The sequence below is a fragment of the Aphis gossypii genome, chromosome 2, assembly GCF_020184175.1.
Source record: "Aphis gossypii isolate Hap1 chromosome 2, ASM2018417v2, whole genome shotgun sequence".
In the NCBI taxonomy this organism is placed as follows: Eukaryota; Metazoa; Arthropoda; class Insecta; order Hemiptera; family Aphididae; genus Aphis; species Aphis gossypii.
The window spans coordinates 34,290,877-34,316,035 of record NC_065531.1 but is presented as its reverse complement, the minus strand read 5'-3'; the positions used below and the strand labels follow the sequence as shown (position 1 = coordinate 34,316,035).

The following is a 25,159-nucleotide window of genomic DNA, read 5'->3' as shown; positions in this document are numbered from 1 at the left end:
GATAATAATAATAATAATAATAACAATGCGATCGGGAACAAAACGAGAGTATTACCTATAATAATAATAATACTCATCTTATTATTATTATCTTTACGACTATTATAATGAGACGCACGTGACAAAAGTTTAACGGCAGCGGCAGACAGCGCTGCGGTCGAGGGTCAGCGAAGGTCGCGTAGCCGCCGCCGCCGTCGGATCAGACGACGACCGTCGGCCAGCGTACGAGGGGAGGTGAAAACGCACACACGACCGAGCTCGTCTCGCGTAGAAAAAAAAAAAAAAAAACGTATCTCTCCGCGTTCTGGGGGGATCGAATTTTTTCGACCGCGACACCACACGACCACATCGCCGCCGCCACCACTAGTTGATTCACGTTTTTCGTACCGGACGAGCGCGCGAGCCCGAACCCACCACCGACCGTAACCGACGCTGCCCGGCCACCGCCACCGCCACCGCCGCCGCCGCCGCAGTCTGTAGGGTCAAAATAATCGCATCCCATATCGCCCGAGCGCGTGTGTTCGTCCGTCCGTCCGTCCGTCCGCGTCTGTCTCGCGTCACACGCGCCCGCGCTACAACGTACGCCCATACCGTACGCCGCCGTCGACGTCGCCGCACGCCGCGCACACAAGGTGCCAGCGTTTTCGCGGTCAGTCGCAAAATATTATTATAAATTATAATACCTACCATTGTCGCAAGTTCGCCCCAGTGGACTGTAGAGGAAGACGAAGAATTTGGATTTGTCTGCAGGTGGATACCTGGTACTGGGAAAATATTATATTTCCGGTGAGTACCTAACAATAATAAAATTATTATAATGTCTACCACAATACCTACGCCGAAATATCATAAACGTCACGTGTGCATCCTAAAACATCATGCCTATTATTATATTATCGTAATATATAATATAATATGATTGATGATATTATCTACGAGCGCTCGACCTTCCTTTTTCTGTCTCTTTCCCAAAATGCTTAACTCTCCCGCGATTTTCTTGGCATTTTATGCGCGAATTTATTATTGTTGCACTGCTCGCAGTACCTACGCTGTGCGCGTTCCGATGCAACGGTTATTTTTACGACACAGGTACTTTTTTTTCCCTGCGCTCCTCCGCTGGTTATGACTATGTATATATTATGCTGTATAAAAATATTTGAGTTATAAACATGTTTCAACAATGGGAGCATGTCAAGTATGATGCGATTTTTTTTGTTCCAAATTCTAACATAAAATATAATCCGCAAACAGATAAATGATAATATGTTAACTCCGTTTGAATTTATAAATTCAATTATTATTTATTTCTAACAATAAGTAAAACTTTGTTTGCACTCTTATCTTTATCATTTGAGTAACTTGTACTTTCCTACATTACAACACATTGTTGAGACAGATTTAAAATTAGAACAATTTTAAATGATTCAATAAAGGCCGGCTATTAAAACCATTAGATATGCCAACGACAATAGTTGGCACTTTTAACCATGGTCAAGGACTTTTGGAAAAGTTACAATTTACGTATTTCATCTTCCGGTTTCACTAATTTTAAAGATATCGCGAAGAACTATACTACCTTTTGTATAATAAAAAACATGCAAACATAATAATAGTTGATTATCACGAGCTACCAATGCTTAAAATTTAAAAACATATCTACAATTAGTCCATTTGTTCATTCAAAGCAGTTCAATATAAGAAATGAAATGTTCTTTTAAAATAATTAGTTTTAATCGAATTGTTTTAAGTACTTTAGGTATTTATATCTACGAGTATTATGGCGTTTCGATCTATAAGTTATTTTTACTTGGAACAGGTAAACTTATTGCAAAGGCTGAGGACTACTGAATAAAGTAAATTAAATATATTATTAGGGAAACTAAAATATTATATTGGCAATATGGATGGTTAGTGAGTGGTTCGCGAGCGAGTGGTGAAAAGGGGTGCCAAAATAAATCCACCCTAGTGTGCCAAAAAGTGAATTTGATTTTGGTTACTTCACTAACTTATAAATGATAAATATTACAATCAATAATAATATATTTAAAGTTATAAGTATTAAACAAATATATCATGTTGTATAGTATACAATTTATAAACATTTATAAAATCCTTTAATAAGTAATTTTAAAAAGTATAATGTATTACACTATTACTGTATAGTATATTTTTATTTCAAGCTTTGTAAAAAACTAAATTTAACCTTAAAATATGTTCGTTAAATTTTATTTGATTAAATAAATTGTATATTAAGCAGGAAGTATATTTCCCCAATCGTGACCTTAACCTTATTTCGAATGAAAACCTGTTCAACGAATATCGTATAAATAATAATAATATACGTTATTATATAATCTTTGTAAGTTCATTATTAATACCAACTAAAAAATTATACCGCGGTTGCTGTTATATATTTTAATTGTGATAATATAATGTAATATAATTTTTATGGTACCGTAACGCTAACTCTCAATTGGTTCTCTTGGTTTAAAATAATAATTTAATAAGAATATTATGATTTTAAATATAAGTTTAATTTAATATTGAATTCACCAATTATGTATATAAATATTTTGTATAAAAAAGGCATATACATATGTTATGAACTATGATCATATTAACATATTAATTAGATTTAATTAATTGGAAATACAATTTTCTATGTTACAAATAGATATACGTGTACAACAAAATTCAAATCAGAGCTAGATCTTAATATTAAAATTCTGGATATATTTTAGGTATAATATAATATGTAATTTATGAAAATATTCATATATATATTTGTATATTTTGAGCAGGAATATAAAGTGTGTCGAGGTGTTAAAAAAAAAATAATATTCCGTGTTGACTATGTAAGATATTATAGATAATACACCATAGACCACAGGGCACCAGCGTCATATATCTATCTATAGATAGACAAAAAAAACAATGAAAAAACCATAAAAATAAAAACTGAACTTGTTTTAATAAGAAATTATGAGTTCTAATATTTATAGTTAAAAATTTGCATTTAATTAATTAAAAAATATTTGAGATCATATTTATTTTTATAAGTACATCTAACTATCTTTTTTTTAATTTTATGTATTGATATAACAAAATAGCATAGCATAATAGTAAAATGTAAAAATTCAATTTATATTTTCATATTTTATTTTTTCGGTGTTATTTTTTATATTTTTATTTTTAGTTTGTTTTTTCGTGATTTTTTCATGAATCCATACATAATATTAATGAATGCTTATATAAACAAATATATATAGGCATATAATATTATAATTTGGCTTTTTAAACATTTATAAGATATAGAATTACCTACCTAAAAATAATTACATAATAGAATAATATTTTGGAAAATGTATAAAATAGTTTTATTTTTATAACCAAACATAATTAAAGAAGTTTATTAATAAACAATTTGTGAGGTAATATTCAAATCAGTTTAAAAAAGTTACCTGTCATACGTTTGTACACATAATAAACGTTAATATTTTTGTATGCGTTTTTCAAAGCATTTGAATATCTTGATACGTGTTAAGTTAAATACAAGTTACTGTATAAATAAACACTTTTTGGTGAAAATATTCAAAGCTAATAAAATAAATGTAAAACAAAGAAAATAATCTAATACATTTCTTCAGTAAAATACCGCTAGAAATATTAAGATTCCATAAGTTTAATAATATATTATATTATATTAGGTGCATAGGTTAATGTACAAAAAAGTAAACTACATAGATATAATTTAACTTCTACGGTTGAATCAGATATAACGACCAGTATGTGATTAAACAGACAATATATTAGGTATTAAAAAATAAGTTATGTTTTTAGATTTGTACCTATATGTGAATTTTATGTTTTAGAAATATGATTACGTAAAAAAATAAATCTTTCACTGCTTCCACACCTTATGATTAGGTACATGTTATCATGCTAAGCTCGTGTCACTTATTGTTTCAGTTCATTGTATCTTAAAAATATATTATACTTTAACCGTTTCACTTCTATTCTGTAGTCTACAATTGTATGTTACATCGCAATATCAATTGTGGAGTTTTGAACTATAAAAATAGTCAACAATTTATGTGTCACCTGATCTATCTAAATGTTAAACCTATGTATATATGTGTAAAATGAGGAGATTAACTTATACAATTTGAAACTATTAATAATTTCATTTAATTTATTTAAATATAATTATATGATTTTAATACTTATATACTTCTGTTTGAATAGATTTTTACCTTTCTAAAATTATAAAGGCATTCGAAACGATAGAGAAGACAATAATTACCCAATGACTACTCAATGAAGGTAACAATTGTTTTTACTATTTTATAGCTAGCTAGTCTTGAGTTAGTGCAATTCGTTATTATTACACTATTATTTCACAGTCAGAATATGCCAATTTATTGCCACATAATTTTCACACGTACATTTGAACCATAATTCATCACATTCAGTAAAATCATTCAAATAAACCAAACAATATAATAATCATTACAAATTGTACTTCTTGATCAATCTAAATATAATAAAACTAAAAAAAAAAAAAATGATTCCTAAATTTAATATTGTCGTACTTTTTATTAATAGTAATAAATAATAATAATAATAATAATTAGGTATTATTGTTATTAAGTATATTAAATTTAATCTTAAAATCAATAAATCACCACAATTTAATGTGTGTAATGTTTCACATAACTATATAAACATTAAAAAGTTATATAAGTTTAAGTAAATTATTAAAAAAATTTTAAAACAATGACGTTTCTAATAGTTTTAGCTAACGATTTTGCAGACACTGTATTTTAAGTTTTTAAAGGTATTTTTTACTTTTAGACAATCCATTTCTTTGCTCGCAATCTATCGTCTAGACAATAAAACTGTTTAGGTATTTCAGTATAAATGCAGAATATAAATGGCTGGATTGAAATAATACCAGTCGCACCCATTTCTCGTCCCTTTAGTATTCGATGAAAGTGACAATGACGCCATATTCTTGTACCTATATATATATAAATACACCTATATATAAAACCTACGATTCAGGTAATATAAATTATGATTCTATTGTATACGCATAACATGTATCGTATATATTGAGGGATATATTTTATATTTCTATAACCTTTCTATACTTAGTTTCATATCCGAATTTTATCTGATGTATTGTAGGGGATAAAAATGACCCAAGTATAATTTATTATCCATTAATCCACTACCATATCAAAAAAATGTATGGGTGTGGTAACATAATATAATATAATTGTAGTATGTAGTCAGAATATGAGCCAAGACAACATTTTTAATTTTGATCTATTTCACGACTGTAAACTGAACTTATCACACCCACATTTAAAAAAAATCTTACTAAAAAATCTTACTATTACGTATATAGTCAATAATACTAGACGTTTTCTCAGAATTCGTGAAAATATTTGTATATTTTTGTTTTTACAAAATGTATACTACCTACCTATATTATTTTCGTTAAAATTAAAATATTTAAAAAATAAAACAACTCAGTTTCTAAAATTTACTTTATTTTCATATAGGTTAACAATATATACTTCTTACCAAGAAGATGTCTGGACATTATTTATTTTTTCTTTCTGAACAAGGTTCAATTTATTCAATTTACTTAATTCGCGTTCAGCAAAACTATTTGTGTGTTTCTAGCTTAAAAATTAGAGGTAATCGAATATTAATAGACTTAATTTTAAGGACGTAACCTATACGTTGACTTAAGGTCTTAAGAGAACGCCTCAACACGTGTTATCCCCGTCTTACAAATGTACAACATGGTAAATTTTCATCCAGTGGAATCAACTTTGAGTGTTTATAGCTCAAATATTATAGTGAAAAAACCTATTATTAAACTTAAAGGTCAGAACATTATCCATGGTTTTTCACTGTTACGATACTTTAAGTTTTAAGTGAATTATGAGTATTTTAAAATATTCATATTTTACATATTTATAATTCACTTAAAAATTAAAATCAGTAAAAAACTGATGAGAGTAAACAGATAATGTTTGTAACTTTAAGTTTAAAAATAAATCTTTTCCCTGTAATATCTAAGCTTATTACATGATTGGTTCTGCTGAACTTAAATTTACTGTATTGCGCTTGGTTCGGAGAGAAAATAAAATGTAGTACTCTGACATCCTCTTAAATGTGTACCGAAGTCAATATACAGGCACGCGAGCGTAACCTTTATACTTCATTAATTAACATTAAAAAATACCCCTTGAGGTATATATCAATCATACTGGCTGTTGAACAAACTAATAGCATACTCTTTGCAGCATGCATGTATTATTCAATTAAAATCATTGCTCCACAAAATGTCTAGACACGTGCGTTTAACTCAATTACTAAAAACAGTTTTTGCGATTATACCGCAGGGTACCTATACTTTATAGTTCGTGGTTTACATGCTGATATTGTTACATACTTCTAAAAACGTTTTGCTATATTAGAACTTTCTAACAGCAACGCTATAAACTATAAGTATTTTTTAATTCTGTTACCTTCCATTGTCAGAAACTCGTGCTAAGGTTTTTTAAAAAAAAATTAATATACTCAATACCTATATTTCAATATTTTTTTTTTTTTTTTTTTTTTTAAATGAAATATAAATCTAATAATTTATTTTTAGTGATAAAAAATACTTCTAGTAACTCATAATCATAACAACATCTTTACTTGTACCCACAATAAAACTAATACAAATACAAATTAAAAAAAAAATTACTATATCAAAATCTATTACTATATTCCGTATAAAATATTAAAATATATGACGTACAATCCATAGATTATCTATCTTGCATCACGTTAAAAAACTCAATAGAATATTAAAGTTGTATAATACGACTAAGTACGGTAAAATGAGTATATTTTAATTTTCTCTCGTCAACAATCGTTTAAGTCTTTAGAGCTCATAGACCATAGTACATATATCAGGTAGATATAGATACTGGTCTCATAAGCATGCGTACGGTTAGCATAATAGAATATCAGATAGATATATCTCTACTTCGTCCGAAAGAAACTTTCCTACAGTTTATGTTATTACGTTAGGTCAAAATAATAAATTATCGTTGTCGACGGTTGCGTTGGTAATAGTTTGACTGCTAAGGTGAGGGTGCGATTCCTGACGATTATGTAATTAAATTCAATTTATCTTAACTAACAAGGCCGGTTTACGTTGTAGCGGATAGTGCGGAAAAAAACTAAGTATTATAATATCATAATTTATATAGTAGACCACTAGCAATCGACGACAGTGGGAAACGAGCAAATGATTTACAACAGGAAATATATTATATACATGCATATTCTTATAATATACATGTATATTTTAGTATTATATGAAATACATCACATGTAGTCATGCCCTTTTAAACACTTAAGGCGGTCCCTTTACACGTGTTTTCGGTCACCCTGTATGGCAATTTATTACGAGAATATCATATCCCACACAATCAAGTTTTCTCACGTTTTTCTCATATACATATATAATAAGTACTTACAAAGTTGTAATTTCTTCTTGCGATGACAGAAAAACGGATGACATTTGACCTTTTATGATTATTATTATTATTTTTTTTTGTTTAGGGGTTGGTACGGCGAGGGGGTTAGAAACCAAGACTTACGTGGTCTGTATTCCATATCATATAATATACGAGTGTTGTAAGTACCATCTGGTCATGTAAAATATTCAATTAACTTGAAAACCCGCATTGTCCTGTTAGGTCGTACACGGGAAAACGGACCCGTAGGCGGACCATATATGTATATAGTTTTGCGCGTGCACATATGGTCTTTAGTCTTTTGTTCGATGAAAACTGAAAGTCGCTTCTGAATATAACATACAATACGAATACAAAAGACTGTTCATATATTATATACATTTTTTGAGAGCTCATAACATTTTTCATCCTAAACATGACAAATTCCAAAATACAAATAATTCTATTGGAATTTTTGCTGATAAATTCCAATTCATCAACATCTGTGGTTAACATCGACATCGGATGTCTAGTGAAAGCAAAAATGGCTTTTGCCGTTCAATATTAACGACTAGAAAAGTTAATCCAGTTTAGCAGCCATATAAAATTATTTTATTTTTAGCAAGTAGGTAATAACAACAAGTGTATCATATACAGAGCGATTCATTAGGCATACTCACCCACTTACTCCCATTTTTTTATCTTAATGGTAAATATAATCAAAGTACGATGTTTGAAATATTTAAGTATACTTCAAATTGTATTGTTTTAAAATAATATTTTAATTTAATAAACCATTTAAGGAGTGTCCTGTAGTGATATCAAATAGTTTTTTGAAATAAAAATCTCAGTTAACTTTTTTTGTAAATGCTAATGAATTTTAATCTAAATTTGAACGAGTTTCTGTTGAGTAACTTAACTTGATTTACTTAGGAGTAATATTATAAGATTCAATTTGATAATTGTTATTCTGTCTTTTTAAGACATAAATGGTTCTGGCAATTGATTTACAAAATTATAAATTCAATGATATATGTTGATATAATAATTGCAGTAAGCAAAATTTTCAGTTAAATATTTTTATATAAACAATTTATTATGTTTGGAATCATATTGGAACTTATATAACACATGTATGATAAATATGTTGTTATTGGTCATACATTTTATATAATATGAAGTATATAAAAGATAAAATAAAATAAAAAATTCGTTAAACCAATTAAAAAACACTCATCATTTAAAGATTAGAATAAAAAAAACAATTATTATAACTAATAATTTATTATATAAGCAGATGAGAATTATAGGTCGTTATAGAAATCACTAATTAATATAAGCAAAACAATTTGGTCCAGAACGTTATTCATATGATTATGACCTTTTTTCAAGATAAGACGATTGGAAATATTTGTGAGCTCCTTAATTATCTAATCACTTTTTTCAGTTCTTTTGTCATAACTGTTTATGTGTCAATGGGTTTTTAGAATATTGTAAAAAAATATTTTGTTAAAATCTTTCTTGATTTATAAAAATATAATTTATTTTATTATGTACATCAAAAACTGAAATCAATGTGTTTCGTACTTGAAACTTATTATTTTTATTTTTAGTTTATTTAAATTATTTTATCTTACGATATTTGATAACTATTTTCTATATTAGAATTTTTGATTTTGTAATACCATGAAATGTCTATTAAATAACTAAAAAATAAATGAATTATAGTTTTTTATAAGTTTTAATAATTCATAATATATATTTAGCTGCCTTCTTTTAGCTTAAAAATAGGAGTACCTATCGATATTTTTTAATATTGTATATTTTATCAGCATAATATAAACTACGTATATAGGTACATCTTATTATGAAATTTAAAGCTTTATTTTTAAAATTGTTAATTGCGTCTAAGAAAAATTATTTACTCCTGTATAATGTATTATATAAGTGATAAATTTAAATAAAATAATTATGCAATGATATAATTGCAGTTAGAATTCGGTATACAAATTATTGATTAACATGGAAATCAATGTGTCAGTTGTACCTATTATTTTGAATAGTAAACACTACACGAATACATGATAATAATAATAATAATATAAGTTAGGTACCTATGTGCTAGATATTTAAAACAATTGATGTGGTTTTCATTACATATTTCACACTAAAAACATGTTATACCAATTTTGATGATTATTTACCTTGACTACGTGATTTTTCAACTATTATCATTATTATTTCAATTACTATGATGATTATTTTTTGGGGGTCATTTGATAACACGTCACATAGTTATAGTACTAATCGATTGTCTCAATCTTATATGAGTTTTCAACGTCGGTAGTTCATAGTTCATACAATAGTTTTCAATTATAATTACTATTAGATTTATTTATACAAAGGTCGTTCTCAGTACTTGAATAATTAAGTTTTGATATTTGATAAGTAATTCTACTTTTTACAAATTAAAAACAAGGTAAATATGTTTTCTGATTAAATTTCAATAATATTATAATAAAATATAAAATATTCTCTCTAGAAAATATATCATGGTATAACCTTTAAATAAATGAATATATTATTATAACAATTGTGAAACTAATATCTAATATTTTTTAATTATATAGTTTAATTATTATGTGTTTATAACAAATAGTAATAAAATATAATTTAATTAAAATATATAGTAATTATTATTGATAAGTTTTATCAATATTATTATGTAGTAGCTCCTAATACAATTTTTAGATTTTATTTGAATGTTTCTTTGAATTAATTAAATAATGACATTTCCTTATTTATTTAACATTTAGTTGGTATCAAGAACTATGATAGTTTTAAGACTGATCGAAAAATTAGATTTACATTTCTTTTTGCGTCATTGAAAATACATGGGTACCAAATCGTATTATATTTAATATTGAATGTCAACTTCTTCTATGTTTTTACAATAATTTCTCGTTATCCGAGAAAACTTGATATTGTTGTCAATAAAATCATTTATGATACATGCAAATACAACATGGCACATATATTATAATATGATACATTTTATACAGCAAATTACTTAACTAACGTTAATAAAAATACAAATTACAAGATTATAATATTATCGCTAATACTCAATATTGATATTTTAAATGCGATATTAATTCAGTTATAGTTGAGTAAATGCTACACTACAACTAGATACTAGTCACTAGTGTATCTCACAATACACTTTTCAATTCTCAATTGATTTTCATGTTTATTTTTTTAATAATTGTTTTAAATGAAGACATTTATTGATCATTTACGGATATGCAACTATATTAAACATATAATATAATATTATTTCGTAGAATTTAAAAATATATAGTGTAGAACATTGATTTATGCTACCTTGACATATATATTAAACGGTTAATTTTCATGAAAGTATTAAACATAAAAAAAAATTATAATAAATAAATCGTATGTATTAACCAGTTAAACGGGTTTATATTTGAAAACGAATTCAAAATGTGCTTTTTTTTCTAAATTTGAATGTAAAGAAACTTGGAATTAAAATAAAGCAATTTTTTTTTTTTTTAAATGTATCTAGTATAACGTTTTTATAATATATAAATGATACTTATTTTTGAAATAATATACCGAATAAATTCCACTTGTTTGCTCTTGTGCCAATTTGAGCACGACAAGTGTAAATTTCTTGTGGCCAACGATACTGTTAACATCATAAGTATTGAACTCTAGGGACTTTTTTTTTCCAATCACGCATATAATAATGCAAGAACATTACTATGGATTCGGTTTATAGTCACAATGAACCTAACCTAACCTAACTCGTTGCTTTTTTATTTTATCGCTGTATGTTTGCATGTCTTGTTGGAGTATTCTTTTAATTTAAATACCTACATAATATTTTTACCTATAATAATAACTAGAGAAATGTTTAAAGAATTTCGCTTTGCTTCCGATTGAACGGACTTAAGTAAAACAAATGGAAACATGGTGCATAATATGAGTACTGACTTAACCCAAGGACGTAGAGTATATAAACAGTTGTACCATAATCATAAACACTGTCGCATAAATGAAAAATCATTATGAAATCCTTTATTCCTCAATAGATATTTTAGAGTAGTTATATTCAAGTATTTAATGTATGTTTTTTGTTTTGATAATGTATTAGTCATCACATTAAAGATTTTTTTTATTTTTTTATTTTTATATTTTACATTTTTATATTATATCTTACGTTAAACAACAAATCAAAACACCTCAGAATGAGTTCATCCGTAAAAGAATTCATTTCGATTTCGATTACCATCGTGTTGTCGACGACAGTTACCTGTAACGTGCCACGTACAATCAGTTGAATGATGTCGATTTGGAAAAGGTTTTGTGAAATAATTGAACTCTCGAAATTATTCTAAGTGTTTTTTATTTAAAATTATTCTAAGTCCAATTAATTAATTTAATAAAACTTGTGAAAAATATTCTAAGTCCAGGAGACATAAAATATTAAACTGGGTGACGTGAAGGTGCTTGCGCTAACTCTGGTGGATCACGTCTGAATTGTGCCTAATCTGGGCCCCCTTATATATCGTCCAGGGACTCCCGCGGTACCTTCAGATCCCTGATGGTCATCTGCACCTGCATCCGCTTCTTCCCACGCTTTGCGTCATCCGGCCGATAGCGTGCGTCAATTATATGACTATAATATTCTATCGGGTGAGTGATTCCGCAACTAATATACTCTACCGGGTGGCAATTACGTATCCATAATATGTCACCGGATAGTAGTCACATGCCATTACCTCCCATCGGATAAGAAGCACACGGGCGATGATACTTTTGATTGTTTCCTACTTTTGTTTATTAGATCCGGTCCTAGTCCGACCACACCCAATCATTGCTTGCCTGGTTGCTCACCCTAACATAACTATGAGGATATCCTTTACGTCCCCATGGTTTAGAGTATTGTTGGCTTTGGTAATTTATATATTACATTTAATATAATTATCAGAGCACGTTGCACCTCCCCACGAAAAAAAAGGTTTATGTCTCAAAGACAGAAATCTTTCAAAGTTCAGTACAAAATAGTTAAGTTACAAATTATTACAATGTTATAGTGTTTACAATAATCGATTACAAGTCATTGATATAAGACATACATTACAATTCTCTGTATGCTTTTACATTTAAAGTATTTTCGTTATATAATATGAATATATGATGTATATGTTGTATATATAGTTTTGATTAAATATGGATTGATTACACTTACAATTGGTTAAATAGTTTGATTAAATATTTTGATTATAATATAATTAATGATTATATGGTTAGATTAAATATTTGGTTATATAATTCTATGTTTTAACTATGTTGGTTAGTTTTCTTATAATTTATAATTGTGATTACAATAAAATATAGTGTTAGTAAATAGTACAATATAGTGATTATAATTGATTTGATAATTCCAATAAAATATGTGGTTAGTATAATGTGTTGATTACAATAGTTTCTTATATGGTAAATTAATTAATACAAATAATATTTTTTTTTTTTTACTTATTATAATATTTTAGTAGTACAAAATCTATAAAGTTCCCCACAATTCAAATTTATTTCCATATCCCAATAGTAACTTATTCGTACAGTATGTTTTCTTAATCTAAGTGTATATATATATATTTATTATCATTCCAGTTTGTATGTTTTTTTTTTATTTTATTTACTCAATCAAGATTCGCTGCCCATGGAATGACATACTAATCATTTAAAGTACGTCGTCCACATTGACAACAACCCTAACTGATTAATACGTTTACTTGATCACTCTTTACTCATTGGGGATGCCATAGAATCCACCCCATCGATCATATGTCAAATGTTATGTCGATAGGTGTTTCGTACAGCCCCAACCACTTCGTTTTACCTGATCAATTCATTCTAGACATACATTTATCTACTGTAATTCAATATATCTCGTGGATTCTGTATTATTTCGAGGTAATAGTTTAATTCATAACAGTATGGTTCACCAAATTCTCTGTCTAACGCCATATCATACAAAAATCTTTTGGCTGCCTCAATCATTTCCAATATAGTTTCATCCTCGTAAGGTACGAGTATATTTTCATTAGCGGTAACTATATGAAAATCAAAACAAGCTGTGTAATTATGCCATTCTCCCTGTGTTGGATTAATATGAAATTGCGTTTCTATGTTAAACGATATTGCCGAAGCTAATTGCTCCATTCTATCCATTATTGGTTATTATTTATTTCGTAGAGTTGATTTGTAATTTATAGAATTATGAATTTCTGAAAAAGAAATTTTACGTTCGTATTTTGATTATTAATGTAACCGTTGTTTTTGTTTTATTACTACTTTTATTGTTATTGTTTATATATTTTTTTTTAGAAATGTTTTATTAAATTTTCATATCGCTGTTTCCGTATCACATAATCAAATATACATTTAGTATACTTGACATCCATTCTCGGATCATGCGCATACGTAGTATGGTGTTTCTTTTTACATATTATATCATGGGTCTCTACTAAATTAAGTAGCCTTCCTGTTTTATTATATGTACCGATATCTACTTCGAAAATTATTTCTTTGTTGCCTAACTTTTCAAACTGAATATAGAAATTTTTATTAAAATACTTATCGTAGCACGTTATGTTTAACATAGGATAGTGGTCTAAATCTAATCTTTTTAAAATATTTTTGTCCGAATGTCCGTTCCATACTACTATCACATTCTCTTTATTACCTCTACGTATGTAACTGTCAATATATCCCTTATTCAAATTATTCCTGGTTGAACTCAAACTTTGTTGTAATTGGTCTAGACAAGCATCTCTCAGATCAGTTTTTACTCTGAACACTCTCTTTATCTCTCTTATTGCCACCTGAAGCTCCGTCTCACCCATAGGTCGAGCTTCTTCGTTAAGTGGTAGCAAAAGAGGTCGTCCCTCCAGTTTCCTGATCTTAAAACGGTCTAAGCTATTGGATATAGCTCCGGAGATGACAACCATGCTTGTCTTGTTTACCATTGAGAACTCGAAGTCCATAATTATGAATTTATGTGTCTCTTTTCTGTATAATTAAACATTTTGTATTAGTGAGTGTATTTCATATTTTTTTTTACATTTAGTACATACTTATACATTTATGTGATTGTTAATAACTTATATTATTATTTTTAAGTTATATTATATTATTAATATTATTCCTTATTATATCTAAATATTTATATATTTAATTTATACATTTTATTGTTCTTTCAGTAAGGGCGGCATATTACTTAGGGCTAGCCTATCTGGTGTGTCACCTAGTAGCTTTTCCTTAACCCCATTCCCTTTTGCCGATGACGTCAAATGTATGACTTCTCTGTCTCTATTCGATATGTCGTTATCCGTAGTTCTTGCTCGATGGCCTATGGCCCTCATAGTGGTCAGTTTGCATTTATAACTTATATATATGAATGCCAAAAGAAACATGGAGAATACTAACAATGCTATAATTGCATACATCATTAATGAGTGGTTATTACTTTGTACTTCCACTCCGGACTGTCTGAGTATTTCCTCGTCTATCATTCTTTCTACATCGTCTAGTGAGTGGGCCATTTCGTGTATGTTATCGAGTTTGCGTGCGTCGAACTTATGTCTATACTTTTCTATTTTAATGCCCTTGATACTGTTATTGATCTTATACGATATGCTCCCTACTCCAATTTTAGGTATGAAATTTGTGAAATACTTTGTTTTGATCTCCCTTGTCGGATTTAGCACTACGTGTTCTGCATAAGCTCTACATTCCTGATTTAATTAATTATCCCTTGATTTTTAATTTTTTCAATATATGGTTCTTGTATTCCCTGACACGTAATTGTTAATGTATCTTTTTTTGTTGTGTATATCCATGTGTTGGCATACTTTAGTTTGTGGTATATATTTTTAGAAATAATGATTACTCCTGATTCACAATTTTGTGGTAACTGGTCTGGATTTTTAAATAATGAAATTTCACACGGTTGTTCTTTTGATTCGTGTTGTATTGGTTGGAATTCCGGGCAAATAGTAAAAGTTTCTGTCTCGGTACAGTGTAATAATTCTGTTTCAGTAAACGTTGTAAATTGTCTACGATTTTTAGTTATTCCTACATATTGGTATTCTGGTTTCAATACGATACTATGTGATTTGTTATCCGGTCGATCAATGTCTACAGGATGTGGTATAGGTATGATTTTAAATAAAGTTAATTGCGTTTCCGTTATCAACGGTATTTTTATCAGAAACACTATTTGATCACCACTATAAATATACTGCATTTTAGTTATTTTTGTAAATTCATGTATTTCGCTAGGTAATGTTCCCATTGGTAAATTCAAGTTAGTGGTAGGTTTAGTTTTACTTCTACTAGTTGTGCTGCAAGTTCTCGCGGTGTTACTAAGCTTGGTGTAAACACCTGTCCTAGCCGCGGTTATTATGGCACTTAAAGTTTGGGTTTCGTAAGAGTATTGTGTCATTAATGCTGTAAATATACTAAAAATTCTATTTGACAGTAACAAGGTTTCTAAAGTATACGTATTGTTTATTAAAGCTTTTATGTTTGTTTCTAGACTTAGTTGCTTTTGTCTTAACTCGTCATATAACTGGTTTATGGCTAACTTATTCAAGGAATTTTTAATGCAAAAGTACTTTAAATTTAATAATGCAAAATGCATATTTTCACTTGTGGTTAATTGTTTTTCTTTACTTTTAGTTATCAAAAATATTATGTATCTTTCTTCGTAATTAAAATATACTACGTCGCCTATTTGTTTATTTGATTCTAGCATTTTATTCGTTCCAAATTTTCGTTTTAATTCGTAGTTTATTCCCGATTTAAAGTTATAATATTTTTCTATTTCTGATACAATATGATATTCTGCGGGTGATTCTAGTAATTCACCGTTCCCTCTTTCACATTACTATTCGTTATTATTGTTGTTTCCGATTTTTCTAGAAAGCTCGTATAACTTTCGTCCTTAATTTCTTTTATACTATACATTCTACTTAAAGCATCTACGTTCGAATTTTGTACTCCCGGTTTATATTTTATTTCGTAATCGTATTCCTCAAGCTGTATGCGCCATCTCGCCAACTTTGATAACGGATCTTTTAAGTTAAATAACCAAGATAATGGTCTATGATCAGTGAGTATCACGAATTTTCTACCGTAAAGATAGGGCCTAAATTGTTTAACCCCGTATACAATCGCTAAACATTCTAGTTCAGTAGTTGAGTAATTCATTTCACTTTTATTCAAAGTTCTAGATGCGTACGCTATTGGTAGGTCGCTACCTATCGTTCCTTGGGATAGTATAGCTCCTAGAGCCTTACCACTAGCGTCGGTTGTAAGTATAAATTGTTTCGTAAAATCTGGATATTGTAAAATCGGTTCTGCACAGAGTGCGTTTTTTAATTTGTCGAAAGCTACCTGACAATTTTCATCCCAATTAAATTTAACATCCTTTTTTAATAAGTGTGTCATTGGTTTAGCTAACATACTATATCCCTGTATAAATTTCCTGTAGTACCCCGATAAACCTAAAAATGATTTTATTTGCTTTACAGTTTTAGGCACCGGAAATTCTAATACTGATGTTATCTTCTTCGGATCTGGTTTTATTCCGTGTTCCGAAATTATGTGTCCCAAATATAAACATTCGCGTTTTAGAAATTCGCATTTATCTGGTTGTATTTTTAAATTATGGGTACGTAGACGTTCGAATACGTCTATCAGCTTACTGTTATGATCGCTCAAATTTTTCGCATAAATAATAATATCGTCTAAATATACTAAACATTTAATGCCTATTATCCCCGACAATACGTTATTCATTAATCGCTGAAATGTAGCGGGACTTGTTTTCATTCCCATAGTCATACGTTTAAAATGGTAATGACCTTGACCGGTCGAAAACGCTGTCATTTCGCGAGATTCCTTCGCTAAAGGTATTTGATAGAAACCGTTCGCTAAATCCAAAATGGTAAAAAGCTGACATTGTCCCAATTGATCTAATATTTCCGTAATGTTAGGTAACGGATGAAATTCATTTAAAGTTACTTCATTGAGTGCCCTAAAATCAATTACTATTCGAAATTTATCTTTACCAGATGAATCTGATTTCTTTTTTACTAACAACAAAGGTGCATTAAAAGGTGACATAGATCGTTCTATAATATCGTTTTGTTCCATTTTAATTAATTGTTGTTCAATTTCCTTTTGCTGTGCCTGTGGCAATCTATATGGTCTTTTATATATAGGCGGTTGATTGGCGGGTAATCTTATTACGTGTTCCGCGGCGTTAGTAAATGTTAAATAATCGTTTTCCAAATGAAATACATCGGAAAAATGTTCGCATATTTCTAATATTGTTTTACGTTCCTCGTTATTTAAATGGTCACTACGTATTAAACTTTTTATTTTATTTACGCGATCGTTATTGTCATTCACTACAGTTATTTCGTGTAATTTATATTCTATGTCATTGTCGTATAATATTTTATTTAATTGGTCCTCATAAATGTTTTGTGGTAATTCAGAAATATTCAGTATACTTATCACCGTGTTTCCATTCTTTACCGTGTTTATTATATTAGCGCAATATACGTCCTGTATTAATTCTTGTTTCTGTATTAAAATATTTTTATTTTCCATTATCGGATCAGCTATTGGTATAGATATTATTGTTTCCGTTCGCGGTTTTAATGTGTAACATATTTTATCTTTATTTAATTCGCACGGAGTGTTATCATTTATAGTTAATATATTATTCGCAACATCTATTATTGCGTTAGTTTGTAACAGGAAGTGGTGACCTAGAATTCCATCTCGCGGTATTGGAAATTCCTTATCGACCACATGAAATTCCGTTTTTATTTTATTATTATTTAATATTAATATTATTGTAATTTTGCCTATGGTAGTTACTATTTTATCATTAATGCCTTTAAATTTATTTTTTCTTTTTCGTTTACTAATGTTTCGCCTGTTAATTTATTTATTTTTATTAAATTGATTTCACTACCGGTGTCTAAAAGAAGATTTGCTGTATTTGTTTTAAAGTTAGGTGATTGAAATGTAACATGATTTTCATTAATTACTGATACGATGGTGAAACATCGTTGGGTGATAATTCCTCCGTTACGGCCGTTATTTGGTTGATCGAACGGACGCCGTTCCCGTTCGACACTTGACCGTTTCCCGTCCGGTTTGCATTATTACGCTCATCCCGTTGCCTACTATAACAACTAACACTATCGTGTCCTATCTTATTGCAATAACTACAAGTTATTGGTGCCGAATTATTGTTAAAATTATTATTAGTATTTTGTCGTGCGTTATTATTTTGCGGTTGCTGATTATTATTATTATTCCGCGACGCGCAACTTGTGTAACATTACCACGACAATCGCGAGCGACATGATTAGTTCTGCCGCAAATATAACATCCGGGATCGTTTTGCTGTCTCCGATTATTATTATTATATTGACCGTTATTATTACGCGGATAATTATTATTATTATTATTATTATTATTGCGACCGAAATTATTAAAATTATTATTACGATTAACGTTATTATAATTATTAGGACCTTGTCTATTCTGACCACGATTATAATTTTGCTTATAACCGAATTTCTGTCCATTTGGGTTATTTCCCTGATAGTTATTTGACCAACGATTTCCGTTATTATTTTTATTTCCGTTCTGATTTACTTTAGTTTCGTTATTTTGTAATTCTTTGTTAAAACTAAATTCGATTTCTAACTGCCTAGCCATTTGCATTGCCAGTTCTAAAGTTTCTGGGTTCCTAGCTCGTAATATTGTTTGTAAATCCATTTTTAACCCGTTTATATAAATTGCTAATGCCTGATCCTTTAGAGTTTGCCTTAAAATTCTCGCCTCTTCGGGCGTTTTATTTGCCAATGTTGCATTACATAAATTATAATATAACTGTTCTACGCGACCCGTATAAGTTAATACATCTTCGTCATTTTTCATACGAACTGAATTTAATCCTATTTGTAATGTTTGTGGTGACAATTGCTGTTCAAAAGCCCCCCTTAATATTTTTTTAATAGTTTCCCAATCACTGGTTTCCCTATACCGACATACTTCTAACGCCTTGCCAGTAATCCTAGTATTAATAAATTTCACTAATAAGGGTATCGTTTCTTTCTATCTACGGCCTCACATGCATAATCGCATGCCCGTATGAACGAACAAACGTCTTTTGCATCGGCACAAATTGGTATCATAGCAGTGACCTGCTCAATTGTAGCCTTTACACTAGACATTTTGTTCTTTGCTTCCTCTTTACTGGTCCTAATTCTGAGTGGACTAAATTTGGTGTACTACGTAACCCTATTAATCTTTGTTCTAATCCGGTATTTGAGTCTTCTCTAACAGTAGTATCTAACAAACTTTTCCCTGTTGTTTTTTCCTTATTAATTCCCTGTGTAGAATCGCTACCCTCTTTCGTATTTATACTTATGTTTACTAATTTATTTACTTCAATATTTTTATTTAACTCTACTTGAGTTCCGATTTCTTTTGTTTTATCTGTTTCCTCTTCCGAACTATTACTATCGTTTTCACTATAACTATTTTCTTCTTTTTCCTTATTCATACGTTTATTTGTATATTCATTTATTATAACTTAAATTAAATATGCTTTATTTCTTAAAATATTTTTTTTTATTATTATTTTTTCCAATTATTAATCAACATTAATTTCTTTAAAAATATTTATCAATATTATTTTAGTATAAAATTCTCGTAATATTTTTATTATTCCCCCAATTATTTCTATCTATATTTTTTTTTTTTTTTTTTTTTTCTAGGATTTTTTATCCTCTCTAAAATTTACAATATACGTCAAGTAATTCTTTCCAACACGATAGGACTTTCTCGCCTATAAAATTCACAATTATCTTTTAATTATAACACGGCTTATTCCTGCCTAATAAAATCTCCGATTATTAAAATCGCTAAATACGGCTCTTCTCGGCCTAAATAAATTCACAATTATTTTTTCACAAAATACGGCTCTTTTTGGCCCAATAAAATTCACAATTATTTTTCAATATACGGCTCTACTCGGCCCAATAAATTCACAATTATTTTTTCACAAAATACGGCTCTTTTTGGCCCAATAAAATTCACAATTATTTCAATATACGGCTCTACTCTCGCCCAATAAATTCACAATTATTTAATTCACATTATATGGCTCAAATCCGCCCCAAATATATTCCTTTCATCAACTTTTAAAATATGGCACTTTTTCAGCCTAAAATAATTCAATACTTTTATTTATCAATATATGGCTCAAATCCGCCCCAAAATAATTCCTTTCATCAACTTTTTAAAATATGGCACTTTTTCAGCCTAAATAAATTCAATACTTTTAATTCTCAATATATGGCTCAAATCCGCCCCAAAATAATTCCTTTCATCAACTTTTAAAATATGGCACTTTTTCAGCCTAATAATTCAATATATAAGGACTTATTACTTGCCTTCCCAATAATTCAATAAATAAGGTCTTAACTGCCTTCAATAAAATTCTCAATTAATATTCTTTTTAATTCACAAAATAAACTCTTTCTTTTTTTTCTTGCGTGTTCCTTGACGTATAATTCACTAATAATTTTTTTCCTATAATTCTTTATTTCCGTATTCTTCACGTATAATTTTCTTTAAATAAAATATTTTCCCCTTAATTATAAATTTTTTTAACAATATATTCCTTTTTTTTTTTTATTATTTTTTTTTAAAAAAAAAATAAATTTATTTATACTATTCTTACGATATTTATCTTAAATAATTTTTCCGCATAAAAAAAAATAATTTTCTTGTAAAATATTTAATTTTAATAAAATAATTTAATTTTCGTAATTAAAAAAAAAATGTTTAAATTAATTAAAATAATTTTTCTTTCCTTTTATATTAAAAATAAATTTATTATTATTTCCTTTTAAAAATTTTATTCTTCTGCTATTATATGTTATAAATAAAAATAATAAAATAAAATTTTATTTTAAAACTTAATTATTATTTTTTTTTTGAAAAATTTTCTATGTCAAAATATTTTATTTATATTTAAAAAATAAAATATTTTTATTATTAATTTTTTTTGATTGATTTTTTTTTTTTTTAACTTATTATTTTTCCTGAAAGTTCTTTATGTTACTTTGTTGTATTTCCTTTTGGAAATAATAAAATATATTTTTTTTTTAGATTCTTAATTTATTAATTTTTTCTGAAAAATTATTTATGTCTTTTTTTCTTAAAAAAAAAAATTTCTTATTTATTTATTTGTTCCTCGAAAAATATTTATATTTGTAATATTTATATATTTTATAACTAAAATAAAGTTGTATTATTTTATTATTGAATAAAAATTTTATGCGTAAAAATAATCTAAGTGTATTATTAAAATATTAAATTTATTTAATCGTTGCGTTTTTTTTTATTATTTTTTATTTTTGCTTATTCTAAATTTTTCCCTTTTTTAAATTATTTATTTAATTTTATCAAGATATTTTATTTAATGTTTCACGGGGAATATATATATATACACCTTCACAATTAAAAGTAACTTATACGATGGAGTTTTTTAATTCCAAAGGAGACGCGAACAGAGTTAGACGCTTAAAATTATTCTACATTAAGAAAAAAAATTATGCTTACACAACGATGGTTTGAGTTGATGCTTCCATTCTTCTTGATTGCTGAGCCGTGGTGTTACTTGTTGATTCTTTCTCTTTCGGAGTCGCTGAAGTTGACGTTCTGCAGTTGTCTTCTTCAACAGTGATTCGTTGCCGAATGTGCCTCCGTGAATTCTTCGAAGTGGATATATTTTAAAATTTTTTCGAAAAAATTTTCGAAGTGGAAAAAAAAAATATTTTTTCCCGAAAATTTTCTAAGTTCGAAAAATTAAAATTGTTCGTCCAAAGAATTCTTATTTGAAAGAATCCTACCGACTGCGCCAAATTTGTAACGTGCCACGTACAATCAGTTGAATGATGTCGATTTGGAAAAGGTTTTGTGAAATAATTGAACTCTCGAAATTATTCTAAGTGTTTTTTATTTAAAATTATTCTAAGTCCAATTAATTAATTTAATAAAACTTGTGAAAAATATTCTAAGTCCAGGAGACATAAAATATTAAACTGGGTGACGTGAAGGTGCTTGCGCTAACTCTGGTGGATCACGTCTGAATTGTGCCTAATCTGGGCCCCCTTATATATCGTCCAGGGACTCCCGCGGTACCTTCAGATCCCTGATGGTCATCTGCACCTGCATCCGCTTCTTCCCACGCTTTGCGTCATCCGGCCGATAGCGTGCGTCAATTATATGACTATAATATTCTATCGGGTGAGTGATTCCGCAACTAATATACTCTACCGGGTGGCAATTACGTATCCATAATATGTCACCGGATAGTAGTCACATGCCATTACCTCCCATCGGATAAGAAGCACACGGGCGATGATACTTTTGATTGTTTCCTACTTTTGTTTATTAGATCCGGTCCTAGTCCGACCACACCCAATCATTGCTTGCCTGGTTGCTCACCCTAACATAACTATGAGGATATCCTTTACGTCCCCATGGTTTAGAGTATTGTTGGCTTTGGTAATTTATATATTACATTTAATATAATTATCAGAGCACGTTGCATACCACTAACCGGGTACATTATGACGCACTCGTACAATATGTATGACAGCTACCCGTCTGCCAGAGACGTAACAAACAACCGGTTACCATGATAGCAATCCTGTTTAATATGCTTCAACGTACTCTTCTCTTAACCACCCTCTCCTTATAATGACGAACCAGACGAAGACAATAAAGACTCCTATTTTTTTTTCGTTCTCCAATTTTGTCCTCTATTTTTTATTTTTTATTTTATGGATTGTTATGCTGTATAACGCGTATATACGCGCTGACGATCTAGGTGGTCTGATTGTGAGTTTTACGGAAATACAAGTAAAATGCATGTCAGTTTGTAGTTTTGATTTTTTTTCAATGAGTTAAAATTATACATAAAACTGGATTTATGTGTTTTAACTTTTGAGCTACCCGTATTACAGTATTAGGCATAACATTTTGTAACTATTAAATATTTCCAAAAAACCAGCATATGATTAACGGTACACAATATAATATTTTTCCTTAACGATCAGCTAGTATAACGTCATAATAATATAATAACTTTGAAATAAGTACTTTTGTTCGTGTAATATGTTCAAAACAGTTTGAAGTACATTTACACGTTCATTATACACACATAAGAAAAAACACAATTTCTTCAATACTTGTTGTATTATGCGTTTGTATGTATTTATTTATAGGTACAATATCATTATGCTTACGACTAGCCTCACTCGTAAAATATTCCGAAGGACAAAAATCAAAATGTTTAATTGTAACGCATTTTGATACCTAGCCACACTGTTATTATCCATAAGTGACTTTACAAAATTTGTTGATGACTTGTACAAAATATTAAGTTTAAGAATACTATTCCTATAATATTATTTCGGTAATAATTGAAAATTATTATTGTACAATGTACATGCCGATAAAAATTATATTGCTAATGATGAACAATTTAAAAATTTTACCTATGATTTTTTTCGACCGTGGCTTTAGATTTTATTAAAACATATCTTATAGTAGGTATCTTATATATGTTATATACAAAGTCTTATACTTGATAATCTAATTACATTTTCAAGACTTGCAACAAAAAATAAAGAACAATAAATCCATCAGATGTTGAATATTTTTAGAAAATTTAAAGCTAGAAATTACTTTTTATGTGGTGCGAATGGATATTATAAGCATGTATAAACATACGGACGTTTTGGTTAACCACCGGTACTTGTCAGTTATTCATGGCCATGCCACTAATCGTATTGTAATCTGCTAGGATCATTGATTTAATGATAAGGTATGAAAAATTGGGTACGTATTCTCGTTTTGAAATCGGCCTAGAAATGTCACATGTTATACCTATTTTAAATCACTTAATTACACAAGAATCAAGATTAACAACACAAATGGGAACTAAACCTTATCACAATTATTTATTTATATCTCATTACAAGTGTAAAAAGTTACTGACAAATATTCACATTTATAATAATAAACATGTTAAAAAGTCGCATTTAGCTCTCCATGACGATGTCGTTCACTGAAGGATAATAATTATCGGTCTAACGAGTGACTGGGTGCGTGATTTTTATTGAACGGCAATGGAATATTGTACTTTGCATAAATCAAAAGTCTCGTTCTCTGTAAATTTTCTTAATCATAGACACACCCAGACAAATTAAGTGAAATATAATGGACACAAAAATCGCGTGTATTTTAGTATCACAAAAACTTAAAACCTAGACGTTTTATGCAAATGTGTACAATGCGCGTTTAACGAACTTTGTGACAATAGCGCCTACTGAATTTTTTAAGTATATGTAGGTATGCGTAATTTTTTCATATATATTATATTCCTACATAATAATAGAACTGTGGCTACAAAAGGGGTTTTGAAT

At 28.7% G+C, this 25,159-nt stretch overlaps 2 protein-coding genes across 3 annotated transcripts in view; one reads left to right on the top strand and one right to left on the bottom strand.

Annotated features, from left to right (window-relative positions):
* Positions 1-226: 226 nt before the first annotated feature.
* LOC114127668 (uncharacterized) overlaps positions 227-25,159 on the top strand; it is a 34,594-nt gene continuing 9,661 nt past the window's right edge. Inside the window, exon 1 of one of the 2 annotated variants that reach the window (XM_050199522.1) lies at positions 227-786. The gene's annotated coding sequence lies outside the window, so the exon portion shown is untranslated. Of the gene's footprint in view, positions 787-4,305; positions 4,324-25,159 lie in introns of those variants that run through there. The other variant, XM_050199523.1, reaches the window with a different exon arrangement.
* LOC126549653 (uncharacterized) lies at positions 11,945-23,278 on the bottom strand. The gene is made up of 2 exons (XM_050199524.1): positions 22,287-23,278; positions 11,945-14,633 (listed from the first exon to the last, which is right to left on the bottom strand). Exons 1-2 carry the CDS (start codon positions 22,313-22,315, stop codon positions 13,946-13,948), a joined length of 717 nt encoding a protein of 238 aa, XP_050055481.1. The 5' UTR covers positions 22,316-23,278; the 3' UTR covers positions 11,945-13,945.

Excerpts from the sequence above, each read along its gene's own strand:
- LOC126549653 (XM_050199524.1), bottom strand. The coding sequence starts at position 22,315 with ATGGAAGCATCAACTCAAACCATCGTTGT. Across the intron at positions 14,634-22,286 it reads TCAACTCAAACCATCGTTGT|AAAAGAGACACATAAATTCA; the intron begins GTAAGCATAATT and ends TTAATTATACAG.